This window comes from Acomys minous (genome assembly GCF_964271855.1).
Source record: "Acomys minous genome assembly, chromosome: 15".
In the NCBI taxonomy this organism is placed as follows: domain Eukaryota; kingdom Metazoa; phylum Chordata; class Mammalia; order Rodentia; family Muridae; genus Acomys; species Acomys minous.
Window position 1 is genome coordinate 61127809 of NC_140497.1, and position 23826 is coordinate 61151634.

The 23826-nt window shown below is 43.5% G+C and overlaps 1 protein-coding gene across 2 annotated transcripts in view; it reads left to right on the forward strand.

The window, feature by feature from the left end:
* The window catches only part of SPMAP2L (sperm microtubule associated protein 2 like), a 42807-nt gene that overhangs the window by 11037 nt on the left and 7944 nt on the right, over positions 1-23826 (forward strand). For both annotated transcript variants that reach the window (XM_084760518.1, XM_084760519.1), the window contains exons 3-6: positions 6113-6178; positions 9370-9498; positions 20017-20154; positions 22130-22235. In XM_084760518.1, the coding sequence (XP_084616644.1) occupies positions 6113-6178; positions 9370-9498; positions 20017-20154; positions 22130-22235 (439 nt within the window). The remainder of the gene's footprint in view (positions 1-6112; positions 6179-9369; positions 9499-20016; positions 20155-22129; positions 22236-23826) is intronic.

The following is a 23826-nucleotide window of genomic DNA, read 5'->3' on the forward strand; positions in this document are numbered from 1 at the left end:
CCTCTGCGCAAGAGGAAAGGCGTGTGTGTAAGCACCAAAATAAATGCCCCATGAAAAGAGATGCTAACTCCTGGTTTGGCTAAGATGTAGCTTAGAAGAGGAAACAATTGAGTATTAAGGAGAAATTACCAAGGATCTACAGTTGCAGTTCATGCAGAAGAGAAGTAACTAACACCACCTTGCAGTTTTATCTTTTTTTTTTTTTTTTTAAAACTTGGTTAAAGCCATTCATATTTATTTTTACTCACAACCCATTTACAGCTGTGCTTATTATTTAGACTTATTTTAGATTTTCCATCTGCTATGCTTCTGTATTTTTTCTACCTTTTAAAAACAGTAAACACTCCTACTTTATTTGTGTATGATGCTTTGCAGTTTAGAACTTATTTTCTCACAAGAGACCTGAAAATGGGCCTGAAAAGTGGCTCTATCAACTACAATTTGCTAAGAGCAAATGAAACCTTGAACGCATGTGCACTGTCCATGGTTGTATGATTGCTGAGTGTCAGGGCCAGTATCGGGGGTAGTTCTTAATGAGAATTTCCAGGTTTTTATTCAAAAGTCTGCACCAAATCAAGTCACACACGGCAATCCCATCATTTGGGAGACGAAGGCAGGGGGCGGGGCTCTGAGTTTGGGGCCACCTCTGGGTATATAGCAAATTCCAGGCAACTTTAACTGTAGAGTGAGACTCTGTCTCAAGAACAAAGTAAAATGCACATTGACCCAAATAAACACTGCCTGTTGAGCATGAACAAATAAATGTCTCTGTATCTAAACAGGCAGTGAGAATAGTTTATGTCTGCTTTGCTTAGTTTGCTTGTTTGTTTGTTTGTTTAAAAGGCTTATTTATCAGGCCAGGCAGTGGTGGTACACATCTTTAATCTCAGCACTGGGGAGGCAGAGGCAAGTGGATTGCTGTGGGTTCAAGGCCCGCCTGGTCTACAAATGGAGTCCAGAACAGCCAAGGCTACACAGAGAAACTGTGTCTCAAAAAACCAAAAAAAAAAAGGGGGGGAGGGGAGACTTATTTATCACTACTTTATGTGTGTGTTCGTCTGCATGTGTGCTTGTGACTCGTGTGCATACCGATGAAGGCCGGAAGAGAGAGCGAGTGTTAACTCCCCCAGAGCTGGAATTACAGGCACTTGTGAGCCTCCATCTGGCTGCTGGGAAGTGACCTTGAGCTCGTGACAGCTCAGCCATCCAGCCAACTCCTTGTATGTACTTATTTGTTTTATGGTTCAAAAAAAAATGTGAGGAATGGTTGCAGTTTGTTGTTATTGCTATTCGTTCCTGGTACTTGGTTTTGTTTAGCTGATAACTGAAGCCTCATTATTGTAAGAAAATTGTAGCAACCCCATTAGCTGCCCCTGCAGCCCCCTGAATGTGAATTTATTTACTCAGATATATTGTACTTAGTTAGATATGAAAGAAAATGTTTCCTGGCTGTAAACCAGATGGTGAGATGTACACGAGCATGCTCACTGGGGGACCCCACTGGTGGCCCCATGTGCAGAGACCCCCAAGGATTTGGGAGCATCACGCTAGGAAAAGTTAGGTTTCAGAGGGTAAGAATATAGATAGGACAGTTGCAGTAAAAAATGGGAGGTGGCAACCAGGCCTGGTAACACACACCTTTAATCCCAGCACTCAGGAGGCAGAGGCAGGAGGATCGCTATGAGTTCAAGGCCAGCCTGGTCTACAAAAGTGAGTCCAGGATAGCCCTGACTGTTACACAGAGAAACTCTGTTTCAAAAAACCAACCAACCAACCAAACAAACAAACAAAAGAAATGGGATGTGGCTTTGTGGCACAATGGACTTCTAGTGAGAAAAAGGGGGTGAGGGCAATGAAGGGAGTCTACAATGTGGGACGGAGGGCCTGAGTGTTGGGGGTGGAGGGGGACATTGTTTTTCCTGCCCTGTAGCCTGTATTTGACTTAGCAGCTTGAGTGACAAGGCAAATTTAAACTACCTCAAGTGTATCATCATTGACTTTATTGGTAGTCCCATGATTTATCTTGCAGCACACTTTACTAAGTTTATATTTTAAGCAATTTTAATCACAGTCCAGTCAGCATTTACTAACTACAAGGTACCATGCGACGCGTTGCAGGTGAGGAAAGAAAGATGAGCATGCGTGGAGTAACCACCTCACCATGAGAGTATATGCCAGGCATGGAGAGTTTGGGGGGTGAATGCAATTAGTTCATCTCTTCTAGTTATTTTTACACTGGCTTCCTACTGTTTTCAGACAGGACCTTTGAACTTACTGGTTTCCTCTGAAATGGAATCATCAGTCTGCCAAGTTATGTGATTACTCGATGTTCAGATGTACCCTGATCACCAGGGACTCTGAGCATCCTACAGAAGATGTGGCCTTCTCCCATCACAAACTCAAAGTCTCTCTATTTACTTTGAAAATAATTTATCACATTTATTTGTTTGTGTGGCGGGGGTGCGGGGTGGGGGGCGGCGGGGAGGGGCCTGTAGGCCTGTCATGGTGCCTGTATGGAGATCAAAGGGCAATTTGTCAAAATTGGTTCTCTCTTTCCATCATGTGGGTCCCAGGGATTGAACTCAGGCCGTCAGGCTTGCCCACAAACAACTTTACTCTGAACAATTTCACTGGCCATTTTTTTAAAAAAAAGATTTTTTTTTTTAATGGGCTAGAGAAATGGCTCAGTGGTTAAGAGCACTGTCTGCTCTTCCTGAGGTTCTGAGTTCAATTCCCAGCAACCACTTGATGGCTCACAACCATCTATAATGAGATCTGGTGCCCTCTTCTGACCTGCGGGCACACAAGGGAGCAGAATGCTGTATAAATAATACATACATTTTAAAAAAATTTTTTATATATTATTTTGTATACTGTACTCTGTCTGCATGCACACCTGCAAGCCAGAAGAGGGCATTGGATCTCATTATAGATGGCTGTGAGCCACCATGTGGTTGCTGGGAATTGAACCCAGGACCTCTCTGGAGGAGCAGTCAGTGCTCTTAACCTCTGAGCCATCTCTCCAGCCCCGGCTATGTTTTTTTTGTTTTTGTTTGTATTCCCTTTCATAGTGCTAACATAGTATATGCATATATTACTTCACTTACTGCCTTTCTGCCCTGACTTGAGTCTGTCTTATGCACCAGTGAGCACACAGCCCGAGGACACTATAGAAAGTGTGGAATAACCATTTACTGGGTAACATCCTGGCATGGTGGTGCATGAGCCTGTAATACCAGTACTTAAAAGGCAAAGGCAGGAGGATTGCCTTGAGTTGGAAGCCAGTCTTGGCTATATAGCAAGACCTTATCTCAAAAAAAAAAAAAAAGCCAAACAATTTATTTTTCAAGACAGCATCCTGGACTTGCATTGTAGACAAGGCTGGCCTCGGACTCACAGGGGTCCCCCTGCCACCACCTCCTGAGTGCTGGGATTAAAGCTTGCGCCACTACTGCTTGGCAAGCCAAACAACTTTTAAAAATTATTGAATGAATGAACTAAGTTTATTGGCAATAAAAGATACCAGAACAGACCGGCAAGATGGCTCAGTGGGCAAAGGCACTAGCTACTACACCCAACCACCTGGCTTCAAACCCTGCGAGCCACATGGCGGAAGGAAAGACATGACTCCTCAAAGCTTTCCTCTGACGTCCATACATGTATGTGGTCCGTGTCCTTCCTCATGCTTGCGTTCACACATACACACTAAATAAGTAAGTAGACACATGTAAAAATTTTAAAGAGACAAGAAACTCAGATATTGGCTTAGAAAAATCTGTTTAATTCAAAATGGCTAGAAGGACAAAGCTCTCAACATACAGATGGGGTGGAAGTCTGCACTTCTCTGATATATGCTGCACACTGCGCTGATTCACTGTACCTGCCACATAGAGATGCACACACATTATTTCCCAATAAAAATTAGTACAAGGAAAGTGAGCTTCATTTAAAAATAATGAGACCTGGAGTCTCCAAGGTGCTGGAATATTAACCTCTTAGGTGGGAAGATTGTGTTTCCACCCTGTGTCCCCAGAGTCTGGGGTACTGTTGTGCTGTTTTAGGGTCAGGTTGTGTTTGTAGAATCCTTGTTTGCACAACTCCTATAGCAGAGCTGAGATAAAGGCGAAGAAGCAAGAAGCTAAATAAACAAGGATGGCTTGGGATGGACAACCCAGCGAAAGGCCTTTTTAGCTTGCTGTTCAGCTCGATGGCTCAGTTTTGTGAGTGTTCAACTTTGGGAGTTGTTACTAATTACCTTTTGCTTCTTTCCAATTTCTGGAAGGTTCTCCATGGTACATTCCCCTTGGTTAGGGTGTCTCTGAAAAGATACAAACATAAAGGTTTGCATACGTTGTGCCCAGGTTAGGATCCCACTTCATACCTGGGTCAAGACTGAATCTAACACAAAGAGCTACGAGCCCATGAAAGGGGTCAGGCAGGATTGGGGAGAAGGCATTTCCCATCACCTGCTCAGCACCTCCCTTGCTTGGATCCTTAAATAAACTTCTCAGGAGGTGAGACTGATGACTATGTGGTAAACTGGGAGAAAGGACTGGTCCTCTGGGTCCTCTGTCTCTGAGACCTGACTTTCTGCAGCAAGAGACGTTTGTGTCTGCTTTTGGTCACTCAGCAGGCTTAGCTCTGTAGGGGCAGCAAAGATGTCAAGGATCCAAATTACTTTCTTCAATCTCATTTTTTTATAGTATAGATCTGTATAGATTGCAATAATATACTTTATACAAGAAGTTTTATAGTATTTCTTACTAGTATGTTTATAACAGTCTTTTGTAGTTCTGTTTTGTTAGCCTGATCTTGGGCATGTCACCGTAGTTGCAGTGAGTTCGTGGGGGCAATAGCCAAATCATGTCCAGCAAAGAGCACATGAGTTCCGACGTGTGGCTACTCTGTGGGGAGCAGATGGCCAGAGGCCATATGTGCGGACAGGGGACATGGAAACCAGTGCATTTGGTGGCTAGGATTAACATAATAGAAAGGGACCGGAAGTTAGTTTGTTTCTTCATCATGTGCCTGTATGCACATGTGAGTACAGGAACACTCGGAGGCTCAGGCTCTTTGTAGCCAAATTCCCTGAAACTGGAGTTACAGGCAGTTGTGAACTACCGAACCTAGGTGCTGGTAACTGCACTCGGGTACTCAGCAAGAGCGGAGCACACTCTTAACCACTCCACTGAGTCACCTCTCCAGACCCTTTCTCTGCAGTCTAAGTCACCCTAAAGATGCACTGTCCCTAACTAGAGAAAATGTCTTTGACTAGAAATCATCTGTTACAAAAATACTTTAATTTTTTTTAAATTTATTATACAATATTCTACCTGCATGTGTGCCTGCATGTTAGGAGGAGGCACCAGATCTCACTATAGATGATTATCCATCACCATGTGGTTGCTGGGAATTGAACTCAGGACCTTTGAAAGAATGCCTATGCTCTTAATCTCTGAGCCATCTCTCCAGCCCACAAAAATACTTCTTAAGAATACCCATATAACTGTTCCTGAGGGGGATTACCTCCCCCTGTATATGCTCATAGGGTATCAAGTCTCTTCTTGGTAACCTGCTGTCCTTCCTCTGAGTGCCACCAGGTTTCCCCCTCCAGGGGACATGGTCAAAGGTGAGGCACCAGAGTACGTGAGAAAGTAATATCCCACTCTCCACTCTACTGTGGAGAATGTTCTGACCATTGGCTAGATCTGGGTAGGGGTTTAAGGTTTACCGCCTGTATTGTCCTTGGCTGGTGCCTTAGTTTGAGCGGGCCCCCTGTGCCCAAATCTGCCTATCATAATGTTCTACTTGTAGGCTTCTAGGACCCTCTGGATCCTTCTACTTTGTCATTCTCCCATGATTCTCTCATCTAGAGTCCAGTTATAGGGGAGGGGAATAAGGGGAAAATGGGAGGGAGGGAAGAATGGGAGGATATAAGGGATGGGATAACCATTGAGATGTAACAAGAATAAATTAATAAAGGAGAAAAAAAATAAAGTGGCATTATTGGAAAGAAAAAAAAGAATATCCATATATATATATACACACATATATGTATGTATGCATACACACACACACATATACTCTGAATTAACTAGCTGGTATCTGTTAGTTTTTTTTCTAGAAAGAGAGTTGAAGAGCTTTCTAGACCCAGAGATCACTTGGGAACTCCAGATAGGTAAGTCAATATTATATGGTCCTGTTTGCAATGATTGTGCTTGCTACATCAAGGACATAAGTACTATTCTTGGTTGGCCGTTGCACACGCATCTCAGGTGCAGCCACCATCTCTTCCCACTTGGGTTCACTTTGCCAATATTGTTACCTCAGGGGATTCAACACATGGAAAACTAACCCTTGGTCAGTGGTGCCCAATTTTGCCTGCACATTAGGATCATGCAGGCATCTTTGATACCGATCAAAGACTGAATCCCACATCCAGAAATCTGATTTAATTTGTTTGGGGGGGGGGGTGCATCTTTGGGAGTACTTAGAAGCTCCCCAGATGTTTCTGATAAAAGTTTGAGAAACACTGCCCCAGTGGTGAGCCCACACTCCTTTGAAGCTCTTCTGCAGCCTCTTGGCATACTGCCCTTCAGCCTGTGGCCAGGACCTTTCTGCTCTCTGGGTCTTTCGTACTTGACTGTAGGACTTCCCTTTTCCTCCTTGGGCTATCAGTAAAGCCTGGTACTTTTTGGAGACGTTATAGATTTGTGGAAAAATCGAGTGTGGTTGCTCCTCTCCTCCTGCCTTCTCTGCAGTTCATTGATTGCATTAATATGGTGTCGTTACAATCGAGCAGCCTACATCCATCCATTCCTAGGGCTTACTTTTCCATGTCCTGTGGCTCTATGGAATTTGACAGGTGCATTGTGGGTACAGAATAGTTCACTGCCCTAAAATAATCCACTCTGTCCTTCATTCATTTCCTCCCTTCTCCCTCCCCCCCTCCTCTCTCTCTCTCAGAACTGGCAGCCACTGATTTGCTTTCTGCTTCTGTGGTTTTGCCTTCTCTGGCACGTCGTACTGTTGGAATCAGGCAGTCTGACTCTGGAGGAGCTCCCGTCCCTTGGTAATAGGCATTCTAGGTTTCTCTCTGTATGTTCATATTTTGATATCACATTTCCTTTTAATATTCCATTGAACCCAGTAATATTCCATTGTATGGAACCTCAGCTCACCCATGCACCTACATGAAGGGTTGTTGCTAAAATGTGGCAAATTTGAAGAAAGCCATTATAAAATTTATGTACAGGCTTTGGTGTTTTTCAACCTCAGTTAGGTGAGTGTCTGGGATTCGAGCGCAGTTGCTGAATCAGATGGGAAGTGTGTACTTATCCTGGTGTGGACATTGGGCTCCGTTCTGGTGTGTCTGGATCATGTTCTGCCCTCAGTTCTGATGGATGAGAGTCCCTGTTGTCTCTCATATGCCATGTCAGCTTCTAATAGGTGTGTAGCAGTACTCACTGTGTTCACGTATAGTTCCCTTATGATGGGATGTCAAATGTGGTTTACAGCCTGTGCATATTTCATTTGGTGAGGTATCTTGACAACTTTTAATTGGAATACTTGTCTTATTAATATTTTTAATTTATTTATTTATTTATTATATGTATGAGTGCCCTATCTGCATGGATAGCTGCACTCCAGAAGGGGGGGGGGGGAATCAGATACATTATAGATGGTTGTGAGCCACCACATGGTTGCTGAGAATTGAACCCAGAACCTCCAGAAGAGCAGACACTGCTCTTAACCTCTGATCCAGCTCTCCAGCCCATCTTCTTACTTAATCTCAAGTGTTTGTGGTATTTTCTGGAAACTAGTCATTTAAGAGGACTGTCTTCCAGTCTGAGTTTGTTTTTGGTTTTTGTTTTGTTTTCTTTTCTTAGTGTTATCTTTCACAGAGCAAATGCTTTCATTTCAACTAAATTCAGCTTCCCCCCCCCCCCCCATTTTCTGAATTCTAGTATCTATAGACTAATTGCCAAACCCAACATCACTAGGATTTTCTCTTACTGTTTTGAGTCAGGACTTCTAGTATCTTCGGCAGGCTTCAAGTTTCCCGCTTAGCTTGAGATGATCTTGAAACCCTGATCCTCCTGCCTTCATCTCCCAGCGAACCCTTCTGTTCTGACACAAAGCTGCCCTTTCCGTTCCCCGTCACTACCCTAGCAGGCTGGGAGCGTCAATTCTGGCTTCTGCACCTTTCGCCTCCCCCTGTGGAACCTTCTCAGGCGAACCCTGTGCTGATTTCTCCTTTCTCCCTCAGCCTGGAAGAGCAGCCATACCATTTTCACAGGGCTACAGGAACTAAGTATGGTGGATGTCTCAAAACCACATGTCACACGGTGCCTGGCACACACAGGAAGTGTTCCACAGATGGTTGCGGTTGACATTTTGTGTTACCCTTTTATTTTATGACCACTTGACACAGGTTTTCACTCAAGAAGGGAGCACTGTGTAGATGGTGGCATGCCTGCTTTGTGCCAACCCGACTACAAATCACACTGTGAACTCTATGATGGCAAAACTGAATTCTTGTCACTAATAGGTTCATCCCGTGCCCCCACCTCTCTCTCTCTCTCTCTCTCTCTCTCTCTCTCTCTCTCTCTCTCTCTCTCTGTGTGTGTGTGTGTGTGTGTGTGTGTGTTTAGAAGTCAGAAGACAGCCTTTGAGAGTCACTTCTCTTCTTTACTGTGGGATCCTGGGTTCGAACTCAGGCTGCCAGGTTTGTGCAGCAAGTGCCTTTTAACCAGCTAACCCATCTGGCTGGCCAAAGGTCACCATTTGTTCTTAAACATGGTAGACAAGGTCATCTTATTCTATTTTTATTTCAATGTCCATAGCTTATTCATTTCTGGTGCCTGGAAATTACAAAATTCTGTAAGAGACAAGATACCTGGCAGGGGAGGCACAGTGATCACGAAGGTGGTTTTCCCAGGGCAAGGCCTACCCATTGCACTCGGGGTGTGCTGACCCCTGCGATTTCCCCAAATGAGGGAAACTCGACTGCATAATTCATGGTAGTGGGGGACTTTGTGTGCGCTCTCCCCTGTTTAAAAAAAAAAAAAAAGAAGATGGTGCGATGGCTCAGCAAGTGAGGGCACTTGCTGCCAAGCCTAACAACCCGAGTTTGATCCTGGATCCTATAAGGTAGGAAAAGATAACCAACTCTGGCTGGCGACTGCCCTCGCTTTCACATGCCCGCCATGGCAAGAGTGTTAGCACATGTAAATAAAGTGTAAAAAAAACAATTATAAAAGAGAGTTCTTGAAGACCAATCCATAGAGTCATTAAAAGCCATCTTTGAGTTGCTTGTCAGCAGGATTTGATTTAAAACCATGTTCTGCTTTTCTGCTTTGTTGACAGGAAGCTGTTTTGGGGAAATCAAGATCCCATCCGTCCTATTTCTCAGGCTGCTTTGAAGGTTCAGATGACTAAGCGACTTGAGGACCTTTCTCAGCCCAAACTGGTCTCCCGACACTATGTCCCTAACAGGTTGGTGCCTGCAGGACAGCAGGTTGCTCTGCCAGAGCCCGACAAGGAAAACAGACTTAGAGCCCAGCTCTCTCAACAGATCTAAGCTGTTGAGTTGGGAATCCAAGCTTACTGTGCCTTTGGGTGGTTTGGGGCCTCATACTGTGAAAAATAGCAAACATGAGTCTTTTCTGTCAAATACTATGAAACTTGTAGTTAGCACAAGGAATTCGGATCTTTTTGTCTCGCCCACCTTGTAAGACTTGCAAATGTTTTGACCCTTCCCATGTACTGAAAACCTTAGTTTACTCTAAGGGACTCCTTCCCCTTTGCCCCATTTCCTAGGCAACAATTCTTTTCAGCCTAGCCAACAAGATAAGACTGTGAGGCTGGACTCAGCCAATAGGGAAAAGACACAACCACCGCCTTAGAATAAAAGTCAAGTGCACTTCTTATCTTGGTGTTTGCTCTTTAAGAAAACACGCTTTTGATCAAGAGTAAGGTTGCCTCTGCAGACACTTCAGCTGGGATGGTGGTCTCGTTCTTTACAACCCCAAAATTCTTTCTTTCTTTCTTTCTTTTTTTTTCCGAGACAGGGTTTCTCTGTATCCCTGGCTGTCCTGGATTCACTTTGTAGATGAGGCTGGCCTTGAACTCACAGTGATCTGCCTGCCTCTGCCTCCTGAGTGCTAGGATTAAAGGCGTGTACCACCACGCCCGGCTTCCAAACTTATTTCTAACAATACCACTGGCAAGTTTTTCTGGAGCAAGATCACTTCTAACAATAGCCTTGACGATTTCCTAATGTGAACTTTTTTTTTTCCAGTTAAGGGTATTTTAAAGTGTGTGTGTGTGTGTCTGTGTGTGTGTGTGTGTGTGTGTGTGTGTGTGTGTGTGTCTGTGTGTGTCTGTGTGTGTCTGTGTTTCGTGCTCACATAGAGTGGGGATAGGGTGCCTGTGTGTGTACACAGAGGCCTGTTTTATCATTGTCCACTTTATTACTTTGAAACTGGGTCTTTCACTAAACCTTGGGCTAAGCTTGTGGCCAGCAAGGCCCAGGGACCCTCCTGTCCCTGCCTCACACAGCGCTGAGGTAACAGGTAGTGTGGATGAACGTGTGGATGAGACCTCCCACCTTCCTATGTGGGAGCAGGATCCTAACTCTGGTCCTTCTGCTTGCACAACAAATGCATCTTACCTTATGCTTAAAGGGTTTTCTTTTGGGGGGCTGGAGAGATGGCAGGGCACTAGCACTGGTAGGAGACCTGGGTTCAGTTCCCAGCAGCCACATAGTAGCTCACAACAGTCCTAAACTCTAGTCCCAGGCCATCTACAACTCCTGACCTCTGCGGGCACCAGGCATATGCATGGTACACATACATGTACTCAGGAAAAACACGTATACACATAAACGAAGACACAACAACAAAAAAAACAACATCCTCCCCCCACCCCAGCACCCCACCCCCACCCCGCCTGTCCCCACGCCAGTGCTGGTGACTAAACCCCAAGGCCTTCACATTTTAAGCAAGGGTTCTATTACTGAGGCACACATCTAGCACGAGTATCTCTTTATAGCTAAAAAAAAAAAAAAAAAAATCTTCGCAAGATATCTTCCAGGAATTCTTACAGTAATTTTTAAAAATTACTTTTATCTATTTGAGATTAATATAACTGCCTCACTTCCCTTTCTCTTTCCTCTCCTCAGAGCCTCCCATAGATAGCCCCTCCTAGCTCCGTTTCAAATTCTTGGCCTCTCAAGGACAATGACAATAGACAAGTTAAAGCGGGTGAGGCGGGGCAGGGCCACCTGAGGCCTCAACCCTGCACAAAGAACCACAAACAACTAAGAAATCCTGAGCCAGAGAAATGTCTTTCCCAGGCAAACACACAAACTGTTTTTATGGGAGACATTTTAGATATTGAAGGGATCTGGGAATCTACTCCGATTCCCTCAAGAGGACTGGCCAGGCCTTTCCTCTCTCAGGGCTCAGGGGGTAGGGGGGGCCTTGGATCTTTTCTGTCCATGTTTCTGTCTGGTCTGCCATGGCTAGCCCTCCCAAAAGCCTTTGAGGTTTCCTCCTGGGCATCCTCCCATGAACTTATCTTCTCCTCCAAAGGATTTTGTCCTTTAGATTTAAGGCCTCCAAAATACTATCTCTATTTACTTATCTCAGGCTCGTGGGATTTCCCCCCCTAACCCCCCCCCCCCAGCTCCACAGGACTCCTCCCTTATCTAACATTGGTTGAATTAGACTTTTGTTTCAGAATGACGCTTATGTAGGCTGTACTCACTGATGCATTTGTTTGCTTTTTAAGGCTATTAAACAGTTTTTGAAAATCCTTACAGGAAATCATCTCCTTTGTCAGCTACACGTCATTAGTTTCATCACCTCTCCCACAATGTGCGTGATCCTGGTGTGTTTACTGGCATTTTTCTCCACCATGTTTGCTTAGCATTTTATCACTAAGTATAATTCAGCAAACGCATTGTGAAAAGTGTTGTAGGGACAAAACAAGGTAAGACACAATGACTGTTTGGCAGGTTGACCACGTTCTAGAGAAACATTCCAGGTAAAGTAACTGGAATCCATTGCTCTTCTGCAGGTCCAAAAGGAAGAGAATATGGGTTTCAGGGGAGGAAAAGTATCCTAAAATTTCTTCCAGAAAAAAAAAAAAAAGAGTTGGTATGGCGATGTAATATCCAGATCACCCAGATCGCAAGAACCCCAAAAAAGACCACCATGACTCGATGCCGATGCAACATACACAGGGTCCTGTTCTATGGCTCAAGCTCAGACCACAGTTCTTCCTGGTGCAACTGGATAAGGAGGGTGGGGCCAGGCTTCAAGGGCAATGGGTTTATAAAGGGGAAAAACCATAAGCGGGGGTTGTGGGTCACAGGAATGTCCACCTTCGGGTGGGTTGGGTGGAGGCTGAATCTCGATGGGAAGTTTTTTTTTTTATCTCAGAGGAACATTGGACGCTGATTGTATCTCATTGCTCAGGTGGAGTCTCTGGAGACTGAGGACAGGTGCGGTTTACAGCAGTATGTGGTCACTCCAGGAATTCAGGGAGAAGTAGGGGTCACCTAGAGGACAAGTTCTCACAGAAAATACAGACCATGACACTTAGTTACAGAACATACAGAACATGGCATTAGTTTGGTCCTTATATTCTTCCCTCTGACAGGTTCATTGAAGACCCAATCATGGGTCTTCCTGAAACTTATTCCTCTGAGTCAGCCTGTTGTAGGGCCAGGTACTGTGACCTCATGACTATTAGCTGGATGGTGCCCAGTCTTTGCTTGATATAAAGGGGGCACAAAGCATGACTGGTTTAAACAGAACTAAGAGTCTATTTTATTGTAGGTATTGGTCCCTCGTGCCACTGAGTTGCCCTTGACTTAGAATTTCAGCCTATAAAGGGGGAAATTGGGCGAGGCCATTCTCTTCTGTAACTTCTTGCTGACACTAGGGGCGCTGTTATCAGGGCCTAGAAAGGCTGAAAAACTAGTCAACGGCTAATGGGGCACTTAGCAAACGCATCTGTTTAGCTGATCCAGTTGAAGAGACAGGGAGTAGTCATATCTGCGGGACTGGTTTACATCAGCTTACAGCAGGTACAGATCTCAGCATCTCTGTATGGAGTTTGTTAGCTAGGTGAAAATCTGCTGAGACAAATAGACTAGGGACAGAAGTTAAAATTGTGTATATAAGACAGCTAGAGTGAATTTATGCCTTTGGAACCCAGTAAAAGCATGAACTTTTTTTTTCAGTCCAGAGTTCTTGATATACAGATTGGACAGACTAATTTTTAGCATGATAAGGAGCACTCTTAAGTCTATATTCAGAATACAACCAAAGAGAAATTAAAATCTTGAGCTTGGGACTGATTAATAAGCAGCCAATACTCTACCAGCTTATTATAACTCTATTGATCTCATTTTAAATCTGCAACTTGCATTTATGTACCTTAAAACTTCTCTTAAGATCCTTTAAGTTTTATAACTTGCACTTACCAACATTTAAACACTTTTTTAGACCCTCATATTTCATTCAATTTATAACTTGCATTTATCAACCCTTAAACACTTCTCAGACCCTCAAATACTTGCATTTATCAATTTGAAACACTTTCTTAGCTCTCTAATCTTTATAAGACAACCTTAAAACACCTTCTTGGAACACTTTTTTAGACCTTCAAACATTCTTATCTTCATCTATCAACCTTTAACCACTTTCTCAAACCCTCAAATACTTTAGATTCATATAACATAAACTTTCATGTCCTCAGACCTTATATAAACCACACCTTTTTTCTATCTAGTTATCCACCAAGAGACACAGGCAGTTGAGTTACACTAAAAACTGTTTACTATTTAACATGAAGCCTGTGAGCAACGCAAGGCCTGTTTGTCTTTTTAAATAAGAGAAGAGACCTAGTACCTAGTAGTTTTGACTAGCTAATGAATTGACTAACGTACCAACAGTGGATCTAATTGTCTTCTAGCTGCCAATCTACCATTAGCTTAGCCATCAAGGTAATCAGAGACCTGAGAAGGATAAATTGTAACCTAGACGATTTTATGTACCAATCAAAATGGCAGAGATGACTAGCCATATCCTGGTACCTAGGCAGTTGTCTCAGTTGTCTCCTGTGGTAACATGGCACCATGGGCAGAGACAGTCTGGCCATCAGGCACAGAGGCACAGAAGACGAGAGGCTGTTTCTGTGGAAGGAGAACACAGAAGAGATTGACCTCACCTCGTATTCAGCAACGTGAGACAATGACTCTCTGGGTGTCCAGTTTGTCCACAGTTAGGCTGATACATATCAGAGGGCAAGACATTGGGAGCAGCAGTTTTTGCTCAGTGGCTGGAAACCACAATCCAGAGTCGAGTCATCTGCCGTGCCAAATCTTCTCAAAGACCTTGGGGGGTGACTGCTAGGATGTAGGATTCTCTGTCATAATTATATTGTACATATATTTAATGCCACGTTCAGCAGATCTCTGACAAGCTTGAGGGCCAGCATACCTGTGCTCAATCCTTCTCTGGCTTTAGGCTTCTGCTCTGAACTATATCTTACACACATAAAACACAATGTTATAACCTATAATCTGCAGGTAAGTGCTAGAGGACCACATCTGTCTAATTTTAGTGTATGTGAATTGCTTGTTTATAGCTATATATTGGCTTATTACTTTAGAAAACACCTGTGATTAACTGAACTAGTATCTAACAGAACCATATGCTTTAGTTATCCTAAATAGTTTGTGATAGTAGCTTTTTTAAAAAAAGGAATGGAACTGCACATAGCATTTTAAAGAATTACATAGGCATAATACCTTAACAGAGTTGATACATAGTATGCTGCAATAAAAATATAACCTTAATTTTGTATCAGTATACAAAGATTTGGACAACAAAAAACCATCTACTCTACCTAGGGAATGAGGCATCATTCTCTTGGAATTGTTTCATTAACTATCTGGCAACTGATTCACTGACACAGCTGATCATAATCTGCATCAGTTATTAGTACAACTTTAAATATATTTCTGAACTAATATGAAAGCAAGACTTTTTTATTAAAGCAAACATTTTAATCATAGATACAGTTCATTGATGGACTGGCAGTCTTGATGATTCTGCCACATTTCATCATTAAGACAGAACAGTAAAAGCTTTCTTAAAGGACAGAGGTTGCTCTTGGTGTTAAGCAAGGTAACTGAATGCTGTTGGCAGCCTTAATAGAGAGGCTTGAATCTCCCACAACCAAAATGGCTGCCAGCCACGTGCTGCCCTTAACCAAGATGTCAGAGAAGCTATGGCAAGATGGCTTTCAGCCATGTGACTCTCCTTAGCTAAGATGGCAGAGAGGCTATGGCAAGAGGGCTCCCACCTATGAGACTGCCCTTAGCCAAAATGGCAGAGAGGCTATGGCCCCACACTTTTTACCACTGAATTAAAATGGTAGCTGGCCATGTGGCATTTGAGGCTGTGGCAAGGAACTTAAAAATATAGCCATATTCAGAAAATAAAGCCAAACATATTCTGAAGGCAGCGATTTCTACTGTTTTGAGAATGAAGGTAGAACATAACAACCATAAATTTAGAAGACAAAACCCAAATTTTAACAGTGTAAGCAATTGAATAGCTCTAAAGTTAATATTTCTAAACTTTAAGGTATCTTTTAGAATCACCCATTTCCAAAGTCTGCAGTATAGCAGTCTGTTAATCTGAATCAACCTTTATAACAAGCAGAGAGCTCATTAGGACCAAGAGGCTCTAAAATTGTTGCCGTATACCATGTGGCTATCTCAAGTGGTGGAGCCACATGGCAGGCTACAGATCAATGATCCACATGGTTGCTATTTAAAAATATCTGTGTTACAAATACATATACACACATATATGTTCTAAACAAGCATTTAAATTTAAATTTTAAACATCATACCCCATATGCAAATTATAAATCTTTAGATAAGAGTTCACTGTATAATCTTAAGCTGTATAGCCTGGAGGTACTGCTTAAATACCTTATTAAAGAAGCATTGTTTTAAATCCTATATTTACAAAAACTTTAAACTTAAAAGTACCTTTAGGGGCCTGTTGGCTTATGCTACTTGCTGCTTAGAATCGCTCCAACTCTAACTTAAAAGTTTAAGTTAACCTTTTTGTTACAGATATTAGAGATTTTTTTTGTTAACCATCTTCAATAACCAGTAATTTATAAGCGAGGTGTACAGAACACAATAAGTTTATACATTTGAGTAAAACAAGTTAAATCAAACATACAGTGGCCACATACATTAATACATTTTAAGATAGACAGACAAAACTTTCTCTAGATGTAATTTCAGAGGAAAGGTACTTGTTAAACCCAATCGATACAGGCAAGAGCTGGGTCCTGGATCAGGGACCAGCGTACCAGACTTGGGGGCGGGGGACAGGCTTTTGACCGAACTGCAAGCTGGAAAAACCTTTCACCTAGGCCCAAAAGCCCTGCAGTTCCTGTGTCCTCCTGGGGCTTATTCAGCGCAAGTGGTGGACATTTTAGAAGCCAAGGAGGGGAAAGGCAGACCTTAGCAATCCTGTTTCACCCCTCTCCAAACGCTGCGCACTTAGGTGTCTTATATCAGCAAGGATCCAATAGGCCCCAGGTTTGTGATTGGGGTTCTTGGAGGGCCCCCTCCACGCTTGGGAAGACCCCTCCACCCAGGGTTCAGCAGCAACCGAGTGTACAAGCAGGAAGCGGGAGGCACTAGGCTCAGGCCGCCATGCTTGAGACCTGGCCCATTTCTAGAACTGAGGTGGTTACAAGCAAACAGAAACACAAAATGACTACACAAACAGAAATGTACCAGTACGGCGAGAGAAAAGAACCAACATTCGGAACAGCAACTGTCCTGAGAGCCAGCCGGCACCATCCCGTTCTGCCAGAAACCAAACTCAAAGCAGCCTATCCAGTAACCAGGCTCTGCCTGAATCCGGAAACCAGACCTAGTCTGGAAATCCTACAAAAGATTCTTAGTCGCAAGAGTAGCACAAAGATAAAAAAGGAAGCAAAGAGCAAACCAACAAAATCAGACTTCCTGGCGTGCACAGGTAATGAGACATTGGCATCTTGCCATCCTGCAGGAGCAACCTGCTTTGTCTCCCAAACTTGAGGCTGTCTGTCCCGTCCTTCTGTCCTTTAAAGTCTCAATGAACCCTACATACACACAGTCTCAGTCAACACTATACATATACGCAAAACAGTTGGACACACAAACAGGTTCAGCTCACTGATTTGAGAGGCAACAAAAGTATCGGCTCAGCCACCCAGGAGACCATTCAGCTGGTAATAAACAGATGTGAGGCTCTAAGTCTTCTGATGGGGGTAAGAAACCGCCTCCTGATGGGGACCGAAGCCCCCAACCCCATGGGATCTGGAACGTCTTCCAGACTCCTGTAGCCATAACCATATCGCACATCAGCTAAGTCACTCTTGGCTGCCACAGATACAGAAGTCTCGGGACACCTGAAAACACAGAGCTGCGACAGACAGTATACACACACACACACACACACACACACACTTACCAACTGGTGTACTCATCAGCGACATTTTAGTGAAATCAGGTTCTTCTGTCCCTGTTAGCTCAGGAATCCTTGATCCTGTTGTAACAGACAAAAACGTTCTTTTCTTGCTCGTAAGAGTCCCCACCGTCATAACCTCAGATGGAGCACTCCTTCAACCCTTTGCACTGTCCTAACCTCAGATGGAGCACTCCTTCAACCCTTTGCACTGTCCTAACCTCAGATGGAGCACTCCTTCAACCCTTTGCACTGTCCTAACCTCAGATGGAGCACTCCTTCAACCCTTTGCACCGACGTTTGAAAAGGCTGCCAAACATCGTTGGTATTTTCCCACCTACTGCTTAGCTCCTGCTTACGCTCCAGAAAACCATGAAGGCCGCAAGTTTAATTGAGGACAGGGTGAGAAGAAAGCAACTGGAGAAAAACTTCCCGAGAGCACACAGTTGTCCCAACGACCGTGAAGACACGTGATTCCCAATGCTCGCTTCACCTTGGCAAATTCTTCCGTGGTGATAGACATCCATCTGAAGTCAAGGCTCACATTTAGGTACACAGAAAGAGATTTCAGCCTTGCTCCACACCGTGCGGGTAGCACCTCTGCATGGCTGAGACAGGGACACGGGCCAAGATACTCTCCCAGCAAGCTAGCCAGCGAAGCGAGCCTGCCTGCCTCCTTCCCTCCGTCCCTCCCTCCCTCCCTTCGTCCTTCCCTCCATCCATCCCTCCCTCCTTCCTCCTTTCCTTCATCCTCCCGCTTCCCTTTCTCTCCTTTTCTTTTCTGAGATGGGGTGTTTCCATGGTTATATTGCCTAGACTGCTCTCAAATGGAATCCTGCTGCCTCAGGCTCCTGAGCTCAGGATTACAGGCATGCATCACCACTGCTAGAAGTATTTGGTTTTTAAAACAGCTAATCTTAACTGGGTATCATGGCACACACCTTTAATCCCAGCACTTGGGAGGCAGAGGTAGGCGGATCTCTGAGTTCGAGGCCAGTCTGGTCTACAAAGTGAGTCCAGGACAGCCAAGATAACATAGAGAAACTCTGCCTCAAAAAAACAAAACAAAACAACAACAACAACAAAAAAAACAAAAAAACAAAAACAAAAAACAACCAAAGACAAAAAAATCCAGAGACATGAGAAAGAATAAACTTGATTCCCTGAGTATGCCGGAAGTGCAGGTTAGTAGATTTCCAAATGAGAAGATGACAGAGACAGTTTGCTACCTGAACAGTCACCCAAAACTCTCTATTACATTGGAGCATTTTCTTCAGCCTTCTGGCCCAATATAACTGGCAGACATATTTGCGAGACAGGAACTATTGAGGACTTGCTTACCCTGTCTTGGCAGAGTTTGGCCGTCGACTTTGCCAGCATCCAAGCGTGCCCTTTTTTAGGCAGAATTCTGTCTGTGGTAGAAATGAGGACATTTTGCCCAGTGGCTGGTTTGCCACATTTGAAGCCATCTCCATAAGGAGATTCTTTGATGCTCATCATCCTCTTTGAGTTAGGCTGGATGTTGCCAGGGGTTAACCTGTTTCATTGTCAATGAATCTTTAAAATAATAAAAACATTTTTATAAGATTTATTTATCATTTATACAGTACTCTGCCTGCACACCAGAAGAGGGCCCAGATTGCATTATAGATGGTTGTGAGCCACCATGTGGTTGCTGAGAATTGAACTCAGGACCTTTGGAAGAATAGACAGTGCTCTTAACCTCTGAGCCATCCCTCTAGCCCCATAAAAACATTTTTAAATGCTATATTCCACGTGTCTCTGAGGTTTTTGAAGACCTATTCCTTCTCAAGCCTCTGATGGGGTTGAAGACCAGGTCACTTAGTTTTACAATGAAGCTTAGTTGTTTAGGGGTTAGGATATTTTTAGGTCTAGATAGATGTTTTAAGCTGATAATAACAAGATGTAATGGAGACTGATTTACATTCAGAATTTTAGATGCACCAAGATAGGAAAGATGTTTTCTTCAAGGCTGTCAAATACAAATAGCCAAAACGCCAAGAATGTAACATTTATATAATTCCTGATTGTATCATGGTTATTCTTGCTATAGGTAGTTTATTGTAGATATGTGTAATAATATAAATATATATGTAAAAAATAAAAATGCTTAAAAAGAAACAAAGACAAAAACAGCTAATCTGCTTTCAATGGTATGCCTTCTCATCTGTTTGGAAGATACACATTGTTTATTAAAGAAAACTACCTGCTTTAGAGCAAGACAATTGAAACTAACTGATAACTTGACTGCCCTAGTAATCATCTATAACCGGTTCTAAAACAACTTACGTCCCCCGCCCTGTGGAGAATAGCCTAGCAGTGCATGTGTGAGCTTCCTGCCTGCTCTCCTAGGCCTGGGAACCAATGCTGGAGAATGAGGTAATAATTCGAATTCACGTGTTACTGATTTCTTTTTCTCTTCTGCAACTTGTAGGGCTCAGTATTACTACAGCTGCGGAAGAGAGTCTGTGATTTGGGAGGTCCCTCCTACTGCACTGTTTACTCGGCCTTCTAAACGGATCCAGAAGCTGGCAAGACCCAAGAGATACAAAACGGAGTGTCCGCTCTCTTGGTAGTGTTTTAGACTCTTCAGAAATCCTGATCTAGTTTGCTTAAGTGTCACAATACTGTAGCTCTAGCTCTAGTCTGAGAGAAAAGGTGGTTCCTTTCCAAAAACACTGGAAAAAACTGTTGACTGTCTGCAGCAGGTGTGATGGTCAGAGGATCATCGTTAACTGTTACGTTTGACCGGGTATGCTGGAGCTAAAATTTGCAGTAAACCTTCTCACTACCAGATAAACAAAAGGAATCTCTCACCCTGGTGTGGTGGCTCCTGCTTGTGATCTGCAGCACCCAGAAAAATCCTTTACAAAAACTAAAAGCTACCAACACTATCTCCTACAAATACATACGTTCATGTATACATGTATCCACAGCAGAATACTAGCAAGCCAAACCCAAATATACGTGCAACACTTCATATCCTTGTCGAAACCCGATTGACTATAAATGCAAACTTAGATCTGCCTAGGCCTACTCCATGTACTAAGTGTGCACCATTACATACTAACACACGGTCACGGTTATCACGGTCCTGAACTCATGAACGGCCTTTGAACTTTGTTCCTCATATTTATGATCATCCTAGATTGGTCTGGGTCCTCTGTGTGAACATATGAATTTTGCTCTGTGGGTTGACGAAAATACTGCTGACCCTTTTACCTATGAAATTAATGTTGACGGTGGAACACTGTGTGAATATTCCAGAAATCAGTTGGTTGTATGCTTTGACAGGGTAAGTTTTATGTATGTTAATTATATCTTAATAATAACAATAAAACCTATAGCTCTCCATCCTGAGAAAGTCCTCACTTCGTCCTCTAGTAAGGGGAGCAGGGGCTGTCCCTGACATGGACTCTGCTGCCAGCTCTTTTATAGCTTCCTCTGGTGAGACTGCCTTGCCAGGCCACAGGGGAAGAGGACACAAACAGTCCTCATGTGACTTGATGGGACGAGATGGATGTGAAGGGGGGGGCTCCCCTTTTCTGAGGAATAGGGGATGGAAGAAAGGCAGGGAGGGTAGGACTTGGAGGAGAGGAGGGATGGGGGTCCATGACCCAGATGTAAAGTGAATTAATTAATTAAAATGTTAAAACTCATCACTTATTTGAGAAGGCCCAAGTTTGTAGATTTGTTGATGGGTGGGTAGATTTTTCATCAGAGAAAGAAATCCATGGTACACAGCTCCCGATAACTGGCCAAGAGGCTGAGAATTAAGACAAGGATTATCTCACACTGCACTACAGAGGAGAATGGCTCACACAGAGCATCCTCGGTGGTGACTGAGGGAAACTATGTGTGTCAGGGACTTAATATGAGGTGTTGGTAGGGAGTGAGATATTTTTCAGACTGTAGGTCAAAACCCATCCAAAAATGGGACAGAAAATTCTAGCTTCTTTGTTTTTTAATTTTTTTAATTTTTTTTTATTTCATGTACCTTGGTGTTTTGCCTACATGCGTGTCTGTATGAGGGCATCAGATCCCCTACTGGAGTTACAGACAGTCGTGAGCTGCCAAGTGGGTGCTGGGAATTGAACCCAGGTTCTCTGGAAGAGCAGCCAGTGCTCCTAATCACTTTAGCCCCCTCTAGCTACTCTCTCTCTCTCTCTCTCTCTCTCTCTCTCTCTCTCTCTCTCTCTCTCTCTCTCTCTGTCTCTGTCTCTCTCTTTCCTTAGTTTCTTTCTTTTTCTTTCTTAAGTCAAACTTTAAAAAAATTAAATCAGAATATATGGCATAGAAGCAGTATCTTGGAATTTTGATTCGTATTTACAAGCATATTTACATACTCTGTGGCACATAAAATGTGTCTCATACTGTGGACTAATGCATGAGAAGCAGCAATGTGGTCAAAGAAACACATGTGTGGGAAAACAGTGACGCTGCTAACAGAGCATGCGCATAGCTGCAGGTTGCGCGCAGCTACAAGCTGTTAGTGTTCTTCCAGCTGAAAGTCATACTTTGTTTCCATTTGCGTATCGCCCCCTCAGCGAGGACATATCACCGGAGACCGTTCGCTTCTCTGATCCTTCTCCCCGGATCCTGCGACTCTCCATAGCCAAAGGCACAGACCCCAACTACGTTCCTCCAAAGAGTGTAAGTGGCGACTGACTGTAGCATGCAGCACGCTCTGTGCCAGTTACTTCTTGTTGTGTGGCCAAATACATTATGAGGCAAACTGAAGGAGGAAGGTTTTACTTAAGCTCCCAGTCCACTATGGAGGGGAAGGCGTGGCCACTGGTGGCTCTACAGTGGCAGGAGTGTGTAGGTGGGACATCCTCACGCCCTCGCATCCTGTCACAACAGAAAGCAGCCAGCTCGTGGGTGCAGGAATCTGAACCCAGGTCTAAATGAAATTACTTTTTTTAATGTTCTAAGAATAAACACGCAATTTTTACTTAATGTCACAATTTAAGCTTAATTCCTCAGTTATACATGTAACAGACCGAATTCTCTTAAATAGTCACACTTAAGTATACATACATATTTTGTTTTTCTTCTTCTTCCTTTTTTTTTTTTTTTTTTTTTTTTTTTTTGCTTTTGAGAAAAGGTTTCTCTGTAGACCAGGTTGCCCTAGAACTCAGAGATCCACCTGCCTCTGTCCCCATGAGTGCTGGGATTACAGATGTGGGCCACCGTGCCTGGCTCTGCATATACTTTTTATATTAATAGTTTTTAAATGTACCACAAATCAAAATATCATTTGATTCCTTTATTGCTTCTTCCCTTCTTCATGAGTTGTGTGCACATGTGTGTATAGTGCTTTTAGAATAACTTTTGAGAGTAAACTGTACATCTAGATGTACTCGGCCCCAAATTCTTTCTTGTTAATTTCCAAGACGTCTTTTTTTTTTTTTACATTTAGAATTTTATTTTTTTCTCCTTTATTAATTTATTCTTGTTACATCTCAATGGTTATCCCATCCCTTGTATCCTCCCATTCTTCCCTCCCTCCCATTTTCCCCTTATTCCCCTCCCCTATGACTGTTCCTGAGGGGGATTACCTCCCCCTGTATATGCTCATAGGGTATCAAGTCTCTTCTTGGTAACCTGCTGTCCTTCCTCTGAGTGCCACCAGGTCTCCCCCTCCAGGGGACATGGTCAAAGGTGAGGCACCAGAGTATGTGAGAAAGTAATATCCCACTCTCCACTCTACTGTGGAGAGTGTTCTGTCCCTTGTCTAGATCTGGGTAGGGGTTTAAGGTTTACCGCCTGTATTGTCCTTGGCTGGTGCCTTAGTTTGAGCGGGACCCCTGTGCCCAAATCTGCCTATCATAATGTTCTACTTGTAGGCTTCTAGGACCCTCTGGATCCTTCTACTTTGCTATTCTCCCATGCTTCTCTCATCTAGAGTCCCACTAGAATGTCCTCCCCTCTGTCTCAGTTTCCTGGTAAGTGAACAACGTCTTATAAAAACAACAGAGACATTGCTATCAAGACCAGAAAATCTAAGACTAACAGTGCGTCATCTGCCCTCCGATCCAGGTACAAATTACATTGTTGTTGAACATATGCTCAGCGCAAATGGCTAATGATTAATTCTGTGGCTGATTCTTTGACAGTTGTTAATTCTTTACAATTAGCTGTAAATGTACCTCAAGCTTAAGAGCAGCTCGCCTCATAATGGATAGATGAGCTAGAGCAAGCCTTCAGCTGGCTGCCATCCCGAGTCCCTTCTTACAGGGAC